The sequence below is a fragment of the Clytia hemisphaerica genome, unplaced genomic scaffold (assembly GCF_902728285.1).
Source record: "Clytia hemisphaerica strain Z4C2 unplaced genomic scaffold, Clytia hemisphaerica genome assembly, whole genome shotgun sequence".
Lineage (NCBI taxonomy): Eukaryota > Metazoa > Cnidaria > Hydrozoa > Leptothecata > Clytiidae > Clytia > Clytia hemisphaerica.
This window is the reverse complement of record NW_027104315.1, coordinates 174,315-193,169: the sequence shown is the minus strand read 5'-3', so window position 1 is coordinate 193,169 and position 18,855 is coordinate 174,315. Positions and strand designations below refer to the sequence as shown.

Genomic DNA, 18,855 nt, shown 5'->3' with positions numbered 1-18,855 from the left:
AAAAGCTTTATAAGTGCATGAGATGACCTTTCTGTGGGGGCATTTAGTGAAAGCTATGACTAGTTTAATATCTTTGCATATATGGGCCACCGTACAACGTTGTTTTAACAGTTATTTAACGTTCACAACGTCCTTATAACGTTAGATGAACGTTGGAACAACGTTGTGCGCCAGCTGGGTATATTTAGATATTACACTATCCTCTCACAGACTCGGCAGGATTTTTCCAGCCAGTGTTGGTAAAAATTGACTGAAACTCGATAGCGATTGATATTCTACTATTCCACTTGAATTTCCACTCTTTTCAAGTCGGAAAATTCAGTGGTGATAGAAAAAACAGTACATTATTTTGAAGCTTGAAATGAGGATTCGTGTATTTGATTATTTTGAACAGGGACCTAAATGAGATTAAAATTTTCCATTGGGGACGATATTTTGGTCAATTTTTCCAGTGGCCAACCAGGGTCCAACCGGGTAGTGGTTGTAATATTAGACGAAATTTTCGACCTTAAGTCGTCTTATTTCTTTCGAGACAGACTTTAGAATAATATAATTTCTCAAACTTACATTAGATCCGGAGATGATCTTATTTTCAGTTGGGTGGCATGAAACGCAATAGACAACGCCATCACCGGCTGTAGCTGAACAAAGCTGATTACCTGAAATTTAATTTGTTAAAGTTCATAAACCTCATAATGATATTGACATAACCCTGTGCATAGATAGCTCTTTATGGGGAAAAAGGATAATAAAGAAGACAACAGCGTAGTTGCTGATATGAAATGTCTGTTGGCGATTTTAAGTTATCGAAATTCCGAAATTTCATAGGTAAACACCGAAACACCGAAGCGTTTTAGGCAATCTAGCGTCGCCGGCAGCATTTCAAATTACGGAATACCGTTTATTTTTTCTCAAAAATACTAAATATATCATTGGAAGCAAGAAAAATGCCGATATCTTGTCACCGAAAGCCTGGAACGCCCCTAAAAAAATTATTTTTTCTATTGTCCATTGTGCACATTGTAGCACATTGAGTTTGAACCCCCAAAGGGGCTAAAGACGAACCTTTAACCTTTCTCAAGCTAGAAAAAGTGAAACCTTAACTTTGCCTCGCATTGAGAAATTTTGTATTATAAACACACGGATCGCGTGTTCAGGATGGGAAAAAAGTGGCTTCATTTCTCATCCTAAAGTTTCGGATCTAGCCCCTGAAATCAACGTTGTAGCCTGTTCAAGCCTCTTTTCGGCTTATTTTATTCCAAAGGCTAAGCATATCTCCAATCCGGCAGCTGTCTAACGAATTTCTCTGTTTTAGTTACATTTTGTCTTCAGAATCACGTGTTCAACATCATGTTGATGTCAAACCCTGGTTGATGATAACCGCATATGTTTTATTTTTTGCAGCAAAATATAAAAATATTCTGTATATATAGTAGGGGGCCAATCCTTTGGATCCGTGACATCTTTTATGCGACGCAACCGCATAATTAGGCTCGGCAAAAGTTTTTATGGGCCAAAAACGGGAAAAAGGGCCTCCTCTCAAAAAAGTCTTGAAAACCTTCCTACTTTCGAGCTAACCACGTGTGGTTGCGTCGCATAAAAGATGCCACGGATCCTAAGGATTGGCCCCCTACTAATATGCTCAATAATATTTTGTGGACCAGAATTATGGAAAAGTTTGCTATTAGAAATACCAAGAAATGATATACAGTACCTTGGAGATCCCATCCAATAATTTCACCACCCAAATGAGCTGAGAAAATCATTTCCAAGCGTTCATTATAACAATAGTCAAACCCAGTCTTTTCTGTACACCATTTCTTGACAGTTTCAAGTGATTTCTTATCCAGGACTGCAATCCATGAGCGATGCTTATTATCTTCCCAAAGAGAAAGTGCAAAGTCTGAGCTACCTGATCCTATCAAGATTTTGTTTTCAGTACACTCCAACCATACTATCGCCGTATCCTTAAATAATTTAACCAAAAGAAAATGTGAATCTTATGGAAATTGCGATTTACTACAAATAAATCATCCCGAAAATGGTCATTTACTGATCTTTAGCTCTGATATAAAAATCTTTCAAAAGACAACAAACAGTTTGTATACTTTAATCGTAGAAATTTTAGCGAGACTAATTTTAGCGTTTTAGCGAGTCTTCCCTATTTTCGCTAAAATAAATCTCGCTAAAACACGCCGAATCGACAGATTGCTAAACTTTATCTGCGCTAAATTTCTGGATATATTGCCTTGATACATTTTTATCAATAGGAATAGGGTTTCAGTGCAAAGAAATGCTAGAAAACGAATTCAATCAATAATATAATACGAGTATTTGCTAAAGTTTATCCACGCGAAATTTTTTGAAATCGTGATTCGCTAAAATAAATCCAAAAAAAATCAAGATTTTCCCAACTCGCTAATATACGCTAAAATTAGTCTCGCTAAAATTTCTACGATTAAAGTATGTGAGTCACCTGGAGTCACACATAATCGAGATTTGAAATATCAGACCTGTTGGAGCAACCGTAAGCTGAAGGCTCAAAATGAGATAAAATTTACTAGGAGTTTAAGAAAAAACCTCATTTGCTCTAAAATGGGGAGACTGCAGTCTCCCTGCTTTCACCGGGCCTCGATATTCAAACGCGCTTATATTTTCCACTAATTAGTTTTTCAAAATTCGTCTCAGAAAGTGAAGGAAAAGGAAGAAGAATTTTCGCCTATTTTAATAGAAAAGTGCTACAAAAATGATTTTTAAACAATCAAAAGCTAAATAATATTGATACGAAGAAGGACTCGAGCCTCTGCAAACTGATTGCTTATAAAAAAATGTGTACCTCATCGAAGATTTCAATTGAATCTTCCATAGTGGCTGTGGAAACATCCCACCACGATAATTTCCCCTTCATATCACCCACGAGTAAGCTTTTACCATCAACTGAAACCCAAACAGCCATGCCAGGGACATTCAATATGTGAATTAATTCACCGCTACTTTGATCCAGGATTTTAACCTTACTTCCAGCTGCAATAGCCACTATATCTCCTTGTGTATCTGAAGCAGCAATGTCCCTTCCACCATGATCATATTTAACCAACATTGGGTCACATTCCTCAGGTATATTGGCCCAATATAACGGGTACGCTTCCCCTTTGACTGAGGGCTCCGTCCCTAAAGCCAAGGTATCTTTGGTAACATTTGAGACTGGGGCTTGTGATACAGCCATGTTGAGGCAGAAATTCGGGAATTCCCGAATGTACGGTGTATAGAGCTGAACAAACGAGGCCCATTGCTTGAGAGCATCTATGTCATCTGCATTTGTGAGTGTGTCCAAGGCGAGAGTGTATTCGTCACTAAGGCTTTGATGTTGCTTGGCAACAATGCGTTCTTTAACAAAGTAAATATTCCTCAAACTCATTTTCAAGCTTTCAAGAGGTGAATCTTGATTCTGGCGAGCTTTGAGTTGATGGTAGACCAGTTGTTCTAGGGCATGTTCGAAATATGCTGGTGGTTCCTCTTGAGGTGTTTCACAGCATTGCTTGGTGATAATGTCTTCAAAAAAATCTCTCATCCACGCGTGTGTTTCTTGTTCGAATGATTCTGTCATAAATTTTCGGCGCACGGCATATTTGAGCTGGTCGTGGAAGAATCGAAGATAGCCACCACCACCTAAAAAGACATAGTTTCTATTTTATGCGACCAGTTTTTTTCATATTTATTTGTTGATACATTTTAAGTTCAAGTCTGAAGTCGCTAAGGACTTTCAAAATTTTACTGACGGTACCTCTAAAACCCTTTCTAACAAATAACAAATAATGCAGTAACCACATTTGAGATTTTCTTATTTTCTTTTTTCCAGATTTAGGGCTTCTAAGCTAAGTTGCTTTTATTTTTGGGCCGTTTTAAAGTTCGAGTCTTGTGCAACTCGTTAAGAAATGTGTATTCGTTGAATTCGAAAGTTTGAATGACCGAAGTGCAGAGGTAGTGCATTCGACTACGGTGCATGAGATTTAGGGTTTAATGGGGGTTTAATCCCTCGCCTGGTATACCAAAGATTACCCAAAAAGGTACAATTTTGTGCATAATATAATGCGAATTTTTGATTTTTACCACAGCTTGAACCAGTCTTCCCCCTTACTACAATGCTGAAGGAAGGCTCTACCGGTCCGTTTTTCGCTTGAATCTTCATCCATCATTGTAGTAAGGGAGAGTGGAGTATTTCCGATAAAATTAAATGTGATTCTGAAAATTCTCATAATTTAAGGGTTCTGACCATAGTCGGAAAATTGATTTCAGTATTTATGTATTTTAGTTATGTTTTAGGTTCTTTAATACTTTCAACAAAGAATTGCCTTTATAAATTGCTTTTTAAGCAAATCCCTTAACCCTATTCATACTAGGCTTTTAGGGGCGGTTCAGAACTAGGGGGGGGGGGGGGCTTTTCCTGTACCACCCCTTAACTTTTGATCTAGTGGGTCTTTTTGGATGAAATTTGGCACACAAGATCCTTGTCACGTAAGGTAACTTTTGACAAAAAATTTTGTTGATGACGTCACTCATCATGCTCAAAGTGAGCAAAAACCGAAATTTTCCATTGTTCTTATAAATAGCTATTGTATTCTAACAAAGGCTTTAGAAAAAAGTTGCCTGAGTTAAAAATGCTTATTTTATCCTAAATATTCAATAAATTACGGTTTAAACGATATATTTGACATTAAAAATAAATTTGTATTGGAAAAGTGTCAATTTTTGTGACACCTTACTGTCAGAAATGTCATCATGCTCAAGGTGTGAAAATATTTGGGTGTCAAATTTTTTTTTATTTTGAAGCAAAATAAAAGTTAGGAATTTACAGAAAATTTCACGGCAAAAGCTCTATTATTTCAGGAGCTATTACCAATAGTTTGACTTCCGAACAGAAAGAGCCCCCCCCCTAGTACGAATAGGGTTAAGAGTAATTAAGAATTTAATTGCAAAAATGATGTTATGAACTTTAAAAAGACGTTAATGATATGTTTGCATCACTTTCTCTTATAAAAAGTGCTAAGTTTTAATGGGTAATTAACGTTTTTGTTTCGAAGTTTTTACAAACTGTCCGCAAAAAATTGAACTGTTTTAAATTTTTCGGAAAAATTTTCTAAATTAATGCATCAAAAGTTATGGCTGTTTTTCTATGAAAAATTGGGATGGAAAATTGATCAAAAAGCACTCTTTTCAAGATTTAGAAAAATTTGCCAGAAAAAAAAGTTTTAGTTCGATAAAAGATACACCATCTACCGCAAAAAAATTTTCAAAATATTTTTTCTTTGCTGAAACTAAGCTCTTCCAAATTTGAACTACTCTTCTTCATAAAAGTCTTCATTTTCTTCTTCATCAAATTTTCTCATTGCGATTCTTAAATTTTCAGACTCACGGATAATTGGGTTAGCAGAAAATGTATAACATGCCACAGTTTTGTGGGCTACATCAAGTAGAACTTTATATTTTGTAAATGGTAAATATTAAAAATTCACTATGGTCAGAGCCCTGAAGCACGTAATTGTGTACATGATGCTTTATCTGCTCAATGCTTAGAAATTAAAGATGTGAATTAAGGGTATGTGGACCAACCGAGGGAGAAAGGGTGTGCCCTACCACCCTAACCTTCGAGTAGACAACTATCGAAAGAGGCCGGCGGCCGTTCCGATCACGATAGCAAATTTTTCTTGATAAATGCCTTTTCCAATAGATAATGAAAATATAGTTATAGTTGTTATTAAACCATGATGAGGAAGTCATTGTCATTGGAGCAGGTATATTTGCTAGTATACTGCTAGTGATGAACGAAAAAAAGACCTACCAGCAGCTAAGAATTTGGCAATCGAATCGTAGATTCTTGGAAAATTTGCATCGTACAGAAACTCCCCATCGCCTTTTTCTCTTTGTTCTTTAAAATGCAGAAGATCGTTGATTTGGTTTTCCAGCAATCCATCCTTTGAAGCACACAATAATCCTGCTACGTCCTCCACAAATAATTTACCATACTTTTCAGACCATTCGTCTAAAAGGAAGCTAAACAGATCTGTAATGGTGTTTGGTAGACTCTCAATATACTGGGAAACTTTCTCGAAAATTCCAAACTTTCTCAATGCCTCACATGCAGCGATTAAGTACAATGGACTTTGACTTTTGGACAACAATTTCTTCATTTGATTCCCAACTTTTGGATCCTCATTTTCGGTGAGCTTCTTATTAAACCTTTCAAGTGTTGCTCGGACCATTTCTTGCAAATCTCTATGGCTCATGTTTTCGATGGGAAGTCGTTGTGCATCTGGTGAAACATGACAAGCGTTCTGAAATGTCCCATTTTCTTGGTTTAATGTTGAGATCATGAATTTGAGATTTTTTGGAGCTTCTTTTGGTGGAAGCCACCACACATCCCAAGCACCTGAAAGTTAACAAAAAAGATAACAGGGCCTAAAATGCTAAATAATAACCCGTCTTAGATAAGTCGTTTTAATAAGCTGATTGAAGCATTTTCTAATATACCTTTTTGACCGTAGTCACGCGGTCAGGCGTGTGCCACTTTATTATTTAATTTCCCACTCTAAACTCGTTTCCTTCATATGACTATGGTTAAAACATTACTGTAAGTTTCCAGACCAGAGTTTTTTTTATACGGACTATGGTATAACATTACCTAATCCAGTATTGAACTGATTGACAGCATCAACGATAATCAGAAATAATTTGTCTGGATATTTTTTAGCACTTTCGATCATAAATTTATGATGTTGTTGTTTTAATTTCGAAGCGCTCCCTTTAAACCTTTTTGCTAATTTGGTTTCACCCATGTCTCGTCTGTACTTTCTCAAATTGATCTGAAGTCTTCGCATCATACCTATAAGGAAAACACTGGCGGATTTAAGACAATAGAGCAAGTACGTCGGAAACAAGCGAAGGCATGCAAGGCTCGTTAAAAGACAATGAAATTACAATTACAAATCTCTTCCTCTGACAATTTCGACATAGTCTAAAATTGCCTATGCCCATATGAAAACATTTGAAATTAAAATATAGTGGCTTAAAAGGTATAAATACTTGTTTTTTTTTTGCTTATATAAAAGCTGTCTCAATTACTCCCTTGTCCCTTAAGAAAGACTCTTAGAGTGATAAGGCTACTGTTTGCTTGATGACATTTCTTTAGCTTATGCCACTAATACAGCGATTGTCTGGGTGTTTTTTCCAGATTTGAATCATTTACTAAATAGACAAAAAGAACTGCAAATTTTATAAAGAACAACAAATTTTGCCGTCCAGAACCCCGACCTGGATGGTTTGCCCATCCCTACGAATGCATTTCTCCTTGTTTACCACAAAGATTTACTACCCTATATATGGTTAAAAGAACGGCAAATTACGCATGCGTATTATTATACAGGATTCTTTAGAAGAATAGACTAGCGAGAACAAATTTATAATCTGAACATCAAACCTTCAAGACTACTTGACCCAGGACAAGTATCAACAGCATGGATAAACAAAAAATCTTTTGTCTCCTCCACTCGACTCATACAATCAACCGTAACTTTGGCCAACAAACCAGATTTTCCACATCCTGGCTCACCATGTAGAACCAACGTGTTTGCATCACTGGTTGTACTTGTAATGCAGTGTTGAAAAGCTTTTTCTACGAGATCTTTTCGACCAACAAATGTAGCAGCTTTGAATTTTACCGCATTGCTATGCTGGATTGACTCCATGGCGTAACTAAATGTAATAAAATTTATGCAATATTTATACCGGGTGGGTCAAAAAAACGCCCCTATTTTACAATCTTTGATGTACATTTCTCTCCACAAAACACGTGTTTCGTCCTTCCCAGGACCCATCAGTGCGGCTCGGGTAAGCGAGGATAGACTGCTGTTCTCACCAAAGAGCTACATTAATGGACGTGTTACACGACTTCACCTGGACCAATTCCTTAGAGACGTATTTGAAATGCCCTGCTAATACAGCAGATCAACTGATTAATATAAACACCCAGAAAGGGAAATTATGCACCTTCGAGAGACTATTTTGACTTTTTGGACCTACCTCCGTTTTCGCCGGAAAGACAGTATTTCTTGAATTTCTCGAGCTGTACTTTAGATTTTTTTATGAAATTTTGCACACTGATGCAAGATGACAATACCTAAAATGTGACGGAGCCCGATTTTCGAAAAACATTTTTTTTCCGGCCGGAAATATGCCGGAAAACCAGTTTTTTGACATTTTCTCGAATTTTCATCCTTAGTTTTTTCTGATTTTTTGCAGAAAGATGCGTATTCGCAATACTCAAAACATGACCGAGTTTGTTTCGGTAATCACCGTTTTTGCAGATTTTCATTTGACTTTTTCCTTATTTCTTTGTTTTTTTTACACAAAAACATTATTGATAACAATGCCCACCATTAAGGGCTCTGACCATAGTGAATATTTCTTAATTGCCGTGTTTAAAATGTGTTTTCTGACTGATGTAACCAACAAAACTATGGCATGTTATAAATTTTCTGTTAGACAAACTATTCCTGAATCTGAAAATTAAAAAATTGCATTGAAAAAATTTGATGAAGAAGAAAATGAAGACTTTTATGAGGAAGAGTATTTCAACTTTGAAGAGCTTAGTTTCGGCTAAGAAAAAACATTTTGAAAAAATTTTCGCAGTAGATGGTGTATCTTTTACCGAACAATAAAAATTTTTGCGGAAAATTTTTGTAAATGCTTCTTTGTCTCGAAATTTTCAAAATAGTGGTTTTTCATCAATTTTTTATCTGGATTTTGCTTAAAAAACAGTCATAACTTTTGACACATCTTTTTAGAAAAATTTTCCGCAAAATTTAAAATAGTTCAATTCTTTGCGGACAGTGTAAAGAAATTTTGAAACAAAAAAGTTAATTACCCATTAAAACTAGGCACTTTTTGTAAAAGAGGGTGATGCAACATATTATTAACATCTTTTTAAAGTTCATAACGTCATTTTTGCAATTTTCTTAATTACTCGTAATGGATTCGATTAAAAAGCAATTCATAAAGGAAATTTATACGGAAGAAACATTGTGGCAATTTGTAATATTGTGATAAACTGGTACCAACAACAATCAATATTTATTTTTACGATATATTTCGGATATATTTATCCATCATCAGGTCTAAAAGAATAAAAACAGTTAAAAACAGTTATATAGATTTAAAAATTATATAAGGTAAATTTCAAAATAATGCAACGCATCCCTTCACTACATACACATAAGACACTATAAATGAATAAGAAAAATTGAATTGATACAGAAAATAAAAGGAAAAATTAGAAAAAAAAAAAAAAAAAAATACATACAAGTATATAAATCGCTCAGGGAGTATAGACGTAGCGTTTTGGGAATTAAATTTTAATTACCAAAGCCCTACTTCTATACTCGTCTTTTGCATTAAGAGATGGCTTATGCTCATTAATCATTAATGCCTCAAGGGCCATTAAATAAAATGTTGAACGTGACGTAGTACAAAGAATTGATACGTTCTCAATTGATAGCTCGATACCACAATCCTTAAAATGATTCCCCACGGGGCCAGATCTTTTGTGTTCTTTAAGTCGTGTGATTAAATGACGGATCGTTTGACCGACATAGCACGATTGGCATCGTGAACAACAAATTTTATAAACCACGCGACTTTTGAAACACTTTTCAACTGGAGGTTTCAGACTTGGTAAATCCATTTTAAGTTTTTTCGAGGTAAAAATGATTTTACACGGAACTTTCAATTTCTTTAGCGAACTTTCAAAGCTATCCGACACTTTACCGCGATATTCGATAAAAACCATTTTCTCATCCACTTTGTCTTCTTCGTCATTCTTGTCATCTTCCTCGTTTTTACCGTTTCGAATTATGTTAGACAAAGTTCTAGATATTATTGGTTCGAAGAACTGCGTTGGATATTGATTGTTTCGAAGCATGGTCTTGGCCTTTTCCAGACTGTCGTGGAAACTTTTCCATGAACTGCACGATCGATGTATTCTATGAACTAAGCCTGACACGACTGACCTTTTGTACTTGGTCGGGGCCAGTGCGTTATAATTCATGGTAAGCCCTGTATCTGTCGGTTTCGTATACCATTCTGACGAAAGTTTTGTTCCGTCATAAAGGAAATTCTTTGTTAAAAGTGTTAAGGAACCTGAAATATAACTTTTATGTTCAAATACCAAAATCAATTTTTGGACTATGGTCAGAGCCCTTAAGCATGATTCAATTGTCAACAAAACTGATTTTTGCAACCGGAACTTTCTATTTCTATTTTCCCTACTCCCCTTCCCTCTTCCCCCATCAACAATAAATGATAAGATTTAATGTGTTATGCATTTTTGCAAAACGCTATATCGTCTGACTGACTGTATTCATTTTTCTCCTTATTGCTTTATTATCTAGCTTTCATCATCAGGTAGGTCCATTCAGCATGTTGCTTGTTACTGTTTTTGTTACCCTTAAAGAGACGCGCGGAAGGCAAAAAAATTCTTTCCTTGCCGTCTGCAAATGCGCATTATCCATTATAGCCTAAGCACCACTCCTCCCTCCCCGGTGTTTGGTGCTTTGCGAATTATGGCATAAAATCAAAAGAACAAATTCTCACTTGTCAACTTGAGTGGTATCAACGGATGAATAATTCGATAAAATGGAATCCATCAAATCTTCATCGACTTGTTTTTCAAATTCTTCCAATTTTTTCACGTAACCAACTCCAAAACTTTTGGCATTTTCTCTTTTTAATGTGATTTTTGCATTCTGGTATTGTGCATTGTATTCTGACCATTTTATTTCTGGATGATCTTGAATAAATCTAAAAAGAATATGTTTCGATTAACCCCTTCCGTGCCCACGAGGGAAAAAATATTTGTCTTCACCAGATGTTAGCTGCAAGGCCTGGCAAGGCCCAATGTCGAATATACTGGACATGACTTATAAATTGTTGCCCAGTTTTTTTGTGCAGCTGCTCAATTGATTCTTAAAAACATATGACAATGTCAAATATACTTGACATATGGGCCTATCGAAAAATTTCCGCAATGTCAAATATACTTGAGATGGGGACGGAAAGGGTTAATCCTTCGAGTATCTTCCTATATTTTTACTAGGAGAAGCATCTTGCCCTTAAAATCTCAAGATTGACAAGTGCTGACCTTGAAATTGTGACGATTTGATTGAGATTTTTTTCTATTTCTGACAAGTACCATCTTTTGCCTTGCGCCGCCAAGGTCATTATTCTGTACATAGGCACAAATGCATACGGCTAATTTCAAAATTCATTGCCGTTAGAGGATCTGTTGTCATTACCTTTTCTGATTTGAGATCTTTCAAACTTACCGCTGCGATGGAGTGCGGGTGAGAGAGGGAAAACGACGAGAGAAGTGTTGCTATATATAAACCATACTTCATCGCAGAGGTCTTCGTAGGGAAATGTTTTATCAAACAGACATTGCGCACAAAGTGTACTACGAAGCGATAAACATGAGATACATACACTCTGGTAAAGATTACCCCGGATATTAACTCAGATATAATTTCCCTACTTGTTCAAAGCATCTCTATCCTGTTCATAAGCTGAAGCATTTTCATTCACATTGTATTGAAATTTCAATTGCAGATCTTCCATTTCTTTTTCCACATACTCAAATTCAAAAATCCATCGAAATTCTTCTGGAAATTTTGTACCTTAAAGAAAAATGTATTTGAAAGTTATCACAGTGATATAATTTTTGACGTGACGCAATCTATATATGAAAAGGAAGAAAATGTTCAGATGAAGGTGAACAGTCAGTCATTTATACTGGGGGGTTGTGGTACTCAAGATAAGTGAACATGCGGTCCTTAAGGGTATAATTTTACTGGGTCAAAATAAATGAAATCTTTTGAGCTAAATTTGAGAATCAGATTATATTTGCCTTAAAATTGACAGAATTTTTTTGAAAGTGTACCGAAAGGGTTCATTTTTCGCCAAACGTGATTTAAATTATTTTTCTCTTTCACGTAAGTGCGAAATTTTGAGACCCAAGTTTTTGTCAGAACATACGGTCGCATATACGGTAGTTTTCACTCAGCATTTGCTGAGCATAGATCAATATTTATTGAACTTCGCTTTTCTATTTTTTTCTTCTAATTATTTGAAATCAAATGATTATTGGGGCCCCCCCAGCGGTTTGCGTGAATGCGTGAATGGGCTTTTTTGGTTGCGTGAATGCGTGAATTAAAAAAACTTGCGTGAACGTGAAAATCCATTTTCGTGATTGCGTGAATGCGTGAATCTACCCTGTTTTTTACGTGAACTCAGGGAATTTCCCTTTTCACCCAGTTTGTAGAACGTGGCACGTTTGTTCGAGATTTTGAGTGCAGCACTCGCCAAAAGTCGAGTTCAAGTAGGTATAGTTTAGTCAGGCCTCACCACAAATTTTTAATTCAAAGAAATATTTAATACCCATGATGCAGACTTTTGAGAACCTCATTTCTTGGCAAAATCAGTCTGAAATGGAGTCGTATTTAAGCACATCAGAGTGTGAAAATAGAAATTTTCCCCTGTCGGCGCAAACCATGGTTGCGCCTCTCTTAGTCACTATGTTTTCGGCCCCTCCAAGTTAGGAAATCAAGACGCGAGCCCTGATTAAAAGTATTCTTTTTAAAATTTTTATAATCCTTTTACCTCATTTTGCAAACTATCAAGCGATCGTACCTCCCTCTTAACGAATTTAGACTACATTCTTTTTCAATGGTGTTAAAATAGCATTTTTAGCCAAACGCGAGGTGACAGTTCTTCTCTGCGCAAACCATGGTTGCGCCTCCTTACCCCTTAGCTAAGCATTATGGTGTCACCCTGGAGTTTGTTTGACCTATTTTTGATAATGATTAAGATATTTTTGTACAAAAATTCGCCTGCGGCGCATATCCGTTCACTTACTATAGCGATACCTTAACTGGAGAAGTTTCACCTTTTCTAAACGACAGTGACATGTTAGAAGAATCAAATATTTTGCGTGATGGCATGTGATTAAAGTTAAAAACTTACGTAGCGCTTTAAGCTAATGTGCTTATAGTCAGGTTTACAGGAAAAAATCACTACTGAGTTAAGTTTTTCTCAAGTGCATGACCAGATCCGGTCGAAAAATATCTCGAGTGTAGCAGCCTTGCCATTTTGGTTCCGCTGGGGGCCTCGTATACGAGGGCATTCTACCATTTATAGTAGATTGTAATGTCTAACGTCTGCCCCACTCTCGACTACTTAACAAAAACAAACGACTTCTCTGATAATTCAGACTCTGCAAACTGGCTTTTCACCAAAATTTGTAAAATGTTTGACAATTTCCCCGATTTTTCCGAAAGTTTCCCCGATTTCCCAAAAAAATCGGGTTTGCGTGAATTTCGAGAAAAACTTGCGTGAATGCGTGAATTGCGAAAAATTTTTGCGTGAATGCGTGAATTTAGGGTCCGCTGGGGGGGCCTCATTATTGAAAGTCACTTATCTAATGAGGTACATAAATGATAAATGTAGGCCTCTCTAGTCAACCTCTTGTGAAAAAAAATTCTTATAGGTTTCTATCCATGATATGCACCATTGCAATTTCTTCTAACATTACATCACGGACCCAGCAGTTGATTGGTTGTTAGTGACGTAAATTCAGTCAATACTTCAACCAATCAGCTGTTGGGTCCGTGGAAGTCATTGTAATGGTGCATATCATGGGTAGGAAAGTTTCGACCATACCTTTTGGCTTGTCTGGTAGATCCAACATATTTCTCTTGTAAAAGAAAACGGTCGGTGATTCGTTTTTGATTTTCCCTGATTGTGATGCTTGCATCACTTCTAGAGATGTGATGCTGACATTTTTACCATAGCTTTCAAATCGTTTGAACCATTCGTAAAGCCTGAAAATCAAAGTTGATTAAAAAAGTCACGTGGGATATATTAGCGGGTAACCATGCGTAAAAACAATATGTTAATGTTGGAAATTCAGGTCGCTTTAGGTGGGCTCACTAGAGAAAAATACTAAAACTTTTATGAGCTTGTTAATGGCGTTGATTGAGATGTGAAATAGAGTTTTACTTACTGCGGCTGCTCAAATCCATTATCTGGCAAATATTTGTCCTGCACCCAACCATATCGATCTGTTCGAAGTCCCAGAAACCATGGCATGTACAGGACATCTTCACGACATTTATCAACCTGATTCAAACAAGTTTTTTGAATCGCTTCACAGCTATTACTCTCATTAGCTAAAACCCCCCATCGAAGATCGACTGGTATAACTCGAATGAATTTTGAGGCCAATTTTCGATTGATGCTTGGAATGACACGTTGAACCTAAGTCATTGTAAAAATAAGATTAGTATCACCGTAATAACCCTAAAAGACGCGTATATATTCGTCTGAATAGGTCCAAGACTAGAGTAGAATCTCTAACGTTTCCCAGGCAAGAAAAGGTGAAGCCACTTATTCCCCATCCAGAACAAGAATTGTATCTAGCGGCTCTAGTTTTTTAGGATTACATTTTTTGAAATCTAGGGGTATATTTTACTTTCAATCCAGCGTTTGTGTAAAAACCACGCGCAGGAGTTCTGGATGAGAAATAAGTGGCTTCATTTCCCTCCTAGGAGTCTAGCCCTTCGGGCTTGGCTGTTAATGTACCTACACCCCTGCTTCTGAGCTTTAAGGGCTACATACACTACACAATATATTGTCAGGCAATATATTGATGATATATTGCTGAATGTCGACAATATATTGAAAAGGTGTTCGCAATATATTGCCAGCTCGATTTGCAATATTCCAACAATAAAGGGGGATTGTTTACAGAAAGAAAATTCCTTTTTATAATAGAGTACCAGTTGTTTACTTCGTACATTACAGTCCGCAAACCATATTGTCGAATATTGTTCGTCAATATATTGTGTAGTCTAAGTAGCCCTTAGTGAATGTCCAAAATCCAGTTGAATGGGAGTAGAAAATAAATGTGAAACTCTCTTGAAGTTTAGACTATTTCCCAAAATTAAAGTGGGTTTACTTAGATTACCTTTTACTGATGTTATCAGAGTAAAATATCTTACCTGATTTGGGTATATTTATGCACCCATTATGAAAAATGTGTGGAAAAAAATGTTTCGGAAAACATTATTTGAGAAACTGAAAAACCGATGTCGAAAAATTAGCCCTGATTCTAAAAAAATTTTCATACCAAGATATCCCTTTCAGAATGTGTATCAATGAAAGTGGATGAAATAAAAAGTCTGATTTCAATCCAAGTTCCAACTTCGCGTTGTTTTGCTTTCTCTTTCACTGCTTCTTCGTAAATCAAATTTTGAGATAACCATTCGTCCAATGAAATATCTTCTACCTAATAAAGAACGTACATATGGTTGAGATTGTATCAACATATTGTATTTGTAGTTTAATCCAAAAGTCAAAACCTTTCATCGCTCCTCGAAGACCAAATGTTCTATAACAAAGCAAATAGCTAGCACCAAGAAGTTTCCCGAGTTCCCCAAAACAGACTTCTGCCTATATTCAAAAATACTTAGAGTTTAGACAAATCTTTGGATTACCGAATGTCTCAGCAATGGACTTTTACCCCCGACGGATGTTTTTCGACAAACATTTTCCCGATGGACGTTTCCCCGACCAGATATTTCTCATACTGATTTTTCCGGAAAAAAGTTCTCCCGGCTATGACCGGACATTTTCCCCAAACAGATTTTTCCAAACAGATATTTCCGGATAGATGTTCCCGGGCTGGATAACGTCCGGTTACCAATCTTGTAAAAGCATTACCTTACTATAAGCACAACAAGAAGCCATAGTGGCGTGAAGGCCCAGTTTATTCAAATTTACGCTTGAGCTGTATTTTTTAATGTCCATTAACGAATTCCAGAGTCAGTGTCGCGCAGTGTCAAGATGAAACTAATTTGATAATTTCTGCAAAAGCTAAAACCCCGCAACTTAAGCATAGTAGCTGTTCCTTAAAAATAATTATTAGAGCATCTTTTTCAACACAGTATTATTACCAGAACAAGCATATGAAAACACTAAGTACAAACCTTTATACAACCCTGTGTCACAGACCCACTGGGACCCCAGCTCCACTGGAAAATCTGGTAAAAGTTTCGTCCTCTCATCCCCACTCGAAATTAAATGTTTAAAAATTGCACTCCAAAACCATCCCCACTGGATGGTTTTTACCCTTTGAACAATAGACTTTCTTTTCCCATTGGGATTTCAATAGGAATTTTTATCCCCACTAGGAAAAAAGTTTCAGTGGGGCTGTGAGACAGGGGTGTCTTTATAAGAGGATAAGAGAATAATTCACTTACAGAGACAGGAGGTTCAATGTCATCTGTATTGACCACACTCTTTTTCGGTTGATTCTTTTTGATAGGAGGCGGAGGCACTGGTTGTTTTGAGGGCTGCTTGACAGGAGGACTTTCTTCTTTGTTAATTTGTTTGTTGTTGGAAGGTCTACTGGCAGAGGGACGTTTTTCAGGTTCAGAGATTGCTGCTGGTTGTGGTTGCTGGGTCTTCTTTTTCTTACTTGAGACAATGGAACCCATTTTCAAATCAAATATCTGTTGTTAAAATTACATTTTTGTTCAAATATACCTTTCGAACATACCAGATGTCTGCCAGAATATCACTTTTCTCAGAAAAAAAAACTCTATTACACTTTTTATTCAGTTTAAACGAGTTGAGTTGTTTTCGTTTTTCTTTTTTCACAAAAAATGCAATATTTTGAATGAATAACATTGAAATTACAAATTCAAATAAGAAATGATGAATAAAGTAATACACTGTATAGAACTAGTATCTAGGAGCTGATTACAAGGTTCTCTATATACACAATGGTGTTAATTGATTGGACCAAAATGGTGTATGCAAGTTCAATGACGTATCTTAGTTTCAGAATTTGTAACAAAAACAAACCGCATTTATTGTATTTATAGAAAAAGGAATAGAATTTTTTTAACATTGATGTAAAATGAATTAATAAATTTAGCACTGATGTAAATGTTTTTCTTAAACTGAAAAGAACCCCCCTTTCACCTTGACCCTTTAAGTGCCACTGACGAACGAGTATATTGGCCATGGGCTATGTAGGAGGGCAAAGCGGGCCTGACAATTAATTTCCCTTACCTAACCCCCCCCCCCCCCCCCCCCCACCCCCCCCCCAAAAAAAAAAAAAAAAAAAAAGAACGAAAGAGGGGACTCTAAGGACCTCTAAGCTATCCAACGAGCTATGAACGAGCTTTTAACTCCTTCTAGATCCGGAGATATACTTTAATGGGATAAATTTTCGCGGGGATTAATTTATCGCGGATGAGAGATTTCCTGATTTTTCGCGGGGATTTAATTTCGCGGATTGGGGTACAAATTAAAATTTTTGAAAAGGGTCAAAACATTGAAATAAAAATTTTCCAGGAAAATTAAGAATTTGTTTTTCAAGTAATAAGAGGGTGTTTTGGAATAGGGCGAGGAGATATGTATTACAAAGAACACTGTTTGCAAATGCTGCTGCCAAAACAAAGCGTCCGAGTAAACCAGAAAACCCATCTGTTATCCCGAAGACATCTAATGCGCCTATTTTGTTAGATTAGGAAGTTTTTTAACTTGTTAAAAGAAGCAAAAGAGAGATAAATAAAATGACTTAAAATTGTTGTTTCGTTATTTTCACTCTTTCTTATAATTGAAAATAAATTATTTTGTTTTCCGTTTTCCCTCCTTTTCTTACATATCCTTTTAAATGTTTAATTTCAAGCCAGTTGGATTACCCTCTTGCATTGAAAAGCTTTTAACAATAAGCGATCACTTTAGATAAAAAATTTTCCAATACCTCTTCCAAGTTTGTAAATTTGTGAAGAAAATTTTGAGGAAAACGATTTTTTGCTAACAAGCATATCGAGGATTTGACCTTTTTCGAGGGTTGCGTGCCCTCATGTAGAAAAAAAATAAAAAACGATAAAAATAGAAATTTCACGGATTGAAAAAAAACTTTTTTTTTCGCGGAAACTAATTTTCGCGGATGGTTTTTTTTCAGATTTCCAATGGGACTTATTTTCGCGGATGACACCCAAATCCGCGAAATCCGCGAAAATTAATCCCCGCGAAAATTTATCCCATTAAAGTAAGCCTTTAAAGTTTGAATATAGCTTTTAATAGAATTAGAATTGGATTTCCCCTAAAATAAGAACAGAATGTATTGAGAAAAATTTGAGGTTCAAAGTTTCAAAAACTAAGAAATGCCAAGCCTTAACAAAAGGTTAATGGTCCTTATGGAAAACAAGTGTAATAGCTAAGTCAATGAAATTCTTTCATAACTGGCAGGTTGTGCAATATTGTTTCAACAGAGATTTGGGAAAAGAGGATAAGAAACGCCGCTGCCGCTCGCTGTTTTCCTATTCTTTCCCTTTGAATTCGGCACCCTTTGAAGAAGCAAGGCTGTAGAATAGTTGAGCAAGAAGGAAGGTCGAAACAAAATGGCGTTACGTACAGGTTAACCAATGTTCAAGAAAGAAATCCTTGAATAAAGCTTTCCAGTGAGTTCTTTGTGAAAAAGAGACTGGGGAGTGAAACTTTGATCTTCTGGGGGTTTTTTTGTCGAAAAGAGTTTTACTGTCGGTAGAGTTGCCAGTCTTCTTCGAAACTCTCGCCGCTTTTTTCCCGTTTACCGCCATAACACCATACTGCCATATTTTCCCGCCTTTACTATCACTGTAACGGACGATAACATTGTCTATGTTCAGTCAAAACAATTTTTATTGTGGGGTAACAGGCTTGTGTTTAACACTGACAGTGATTCAACTAGAAGAG

The 18,855-nt window shown here is 36.3% G+C and overlaps 1 protein-coding gene across 1 annotated transcript in view; it reads right to left on the bottom strand.

Moving 5' to 3' along the window:
• LOC136817579 (telomerase protein component 1-like) overlaps nt 1-16,723 on the bottom strand; it is a 35,171-nt gene extending 18,448 nt beyond the window's left edge. The window contains exons 1-12 of the mRNA XM_067073903.1: nt 16,365-16,723; nt 15,233-15,391; nt 14,108-14,361; nt 13,765-13,925; nt 11,582-11,723; nt 10,645-10,851; nt 7,475-7,749; nt 6,680-6,880; nt 5,840-6,427; nt 2,837-3,669; nt 1,715-1,967; nt 568-659 (exon numbers count right to left, since the gene is read on the bottom strand). Coding sequence (XP_066930004.1) covers nt 568-659; nt 1,715-1,967; nt 2,837-3,669; nt 5,840-6,427; nt 6,680-6,880; nt 7,475-7,749; nt 10,645-10,851; nt 11,582-11,723; nt 13,765-13,925; nt 14,108-14,361; nt 15,233-15,391; nt 16,365-16,601 — 3,402 coding nt within the window. The 5' untranslated portion in view covers nt 16,602-16,723. The remainder of the gene's footprint in view (nt 1-567; nt 660-1,714; nt 1,968-2,836; nt 3,670-5,839; nt 6,428-6,679; nt 6,881-7,474; nt 7,750-10,644; nt 10,852-11,581; nt 11,724-13,764; nt 13,926-14,107; nt 14,362-15,232; nt 15,392-16,364) is intronic.
• Nucleotides 16,724-18,855: the final 2,132 nt, after the last annotated feature.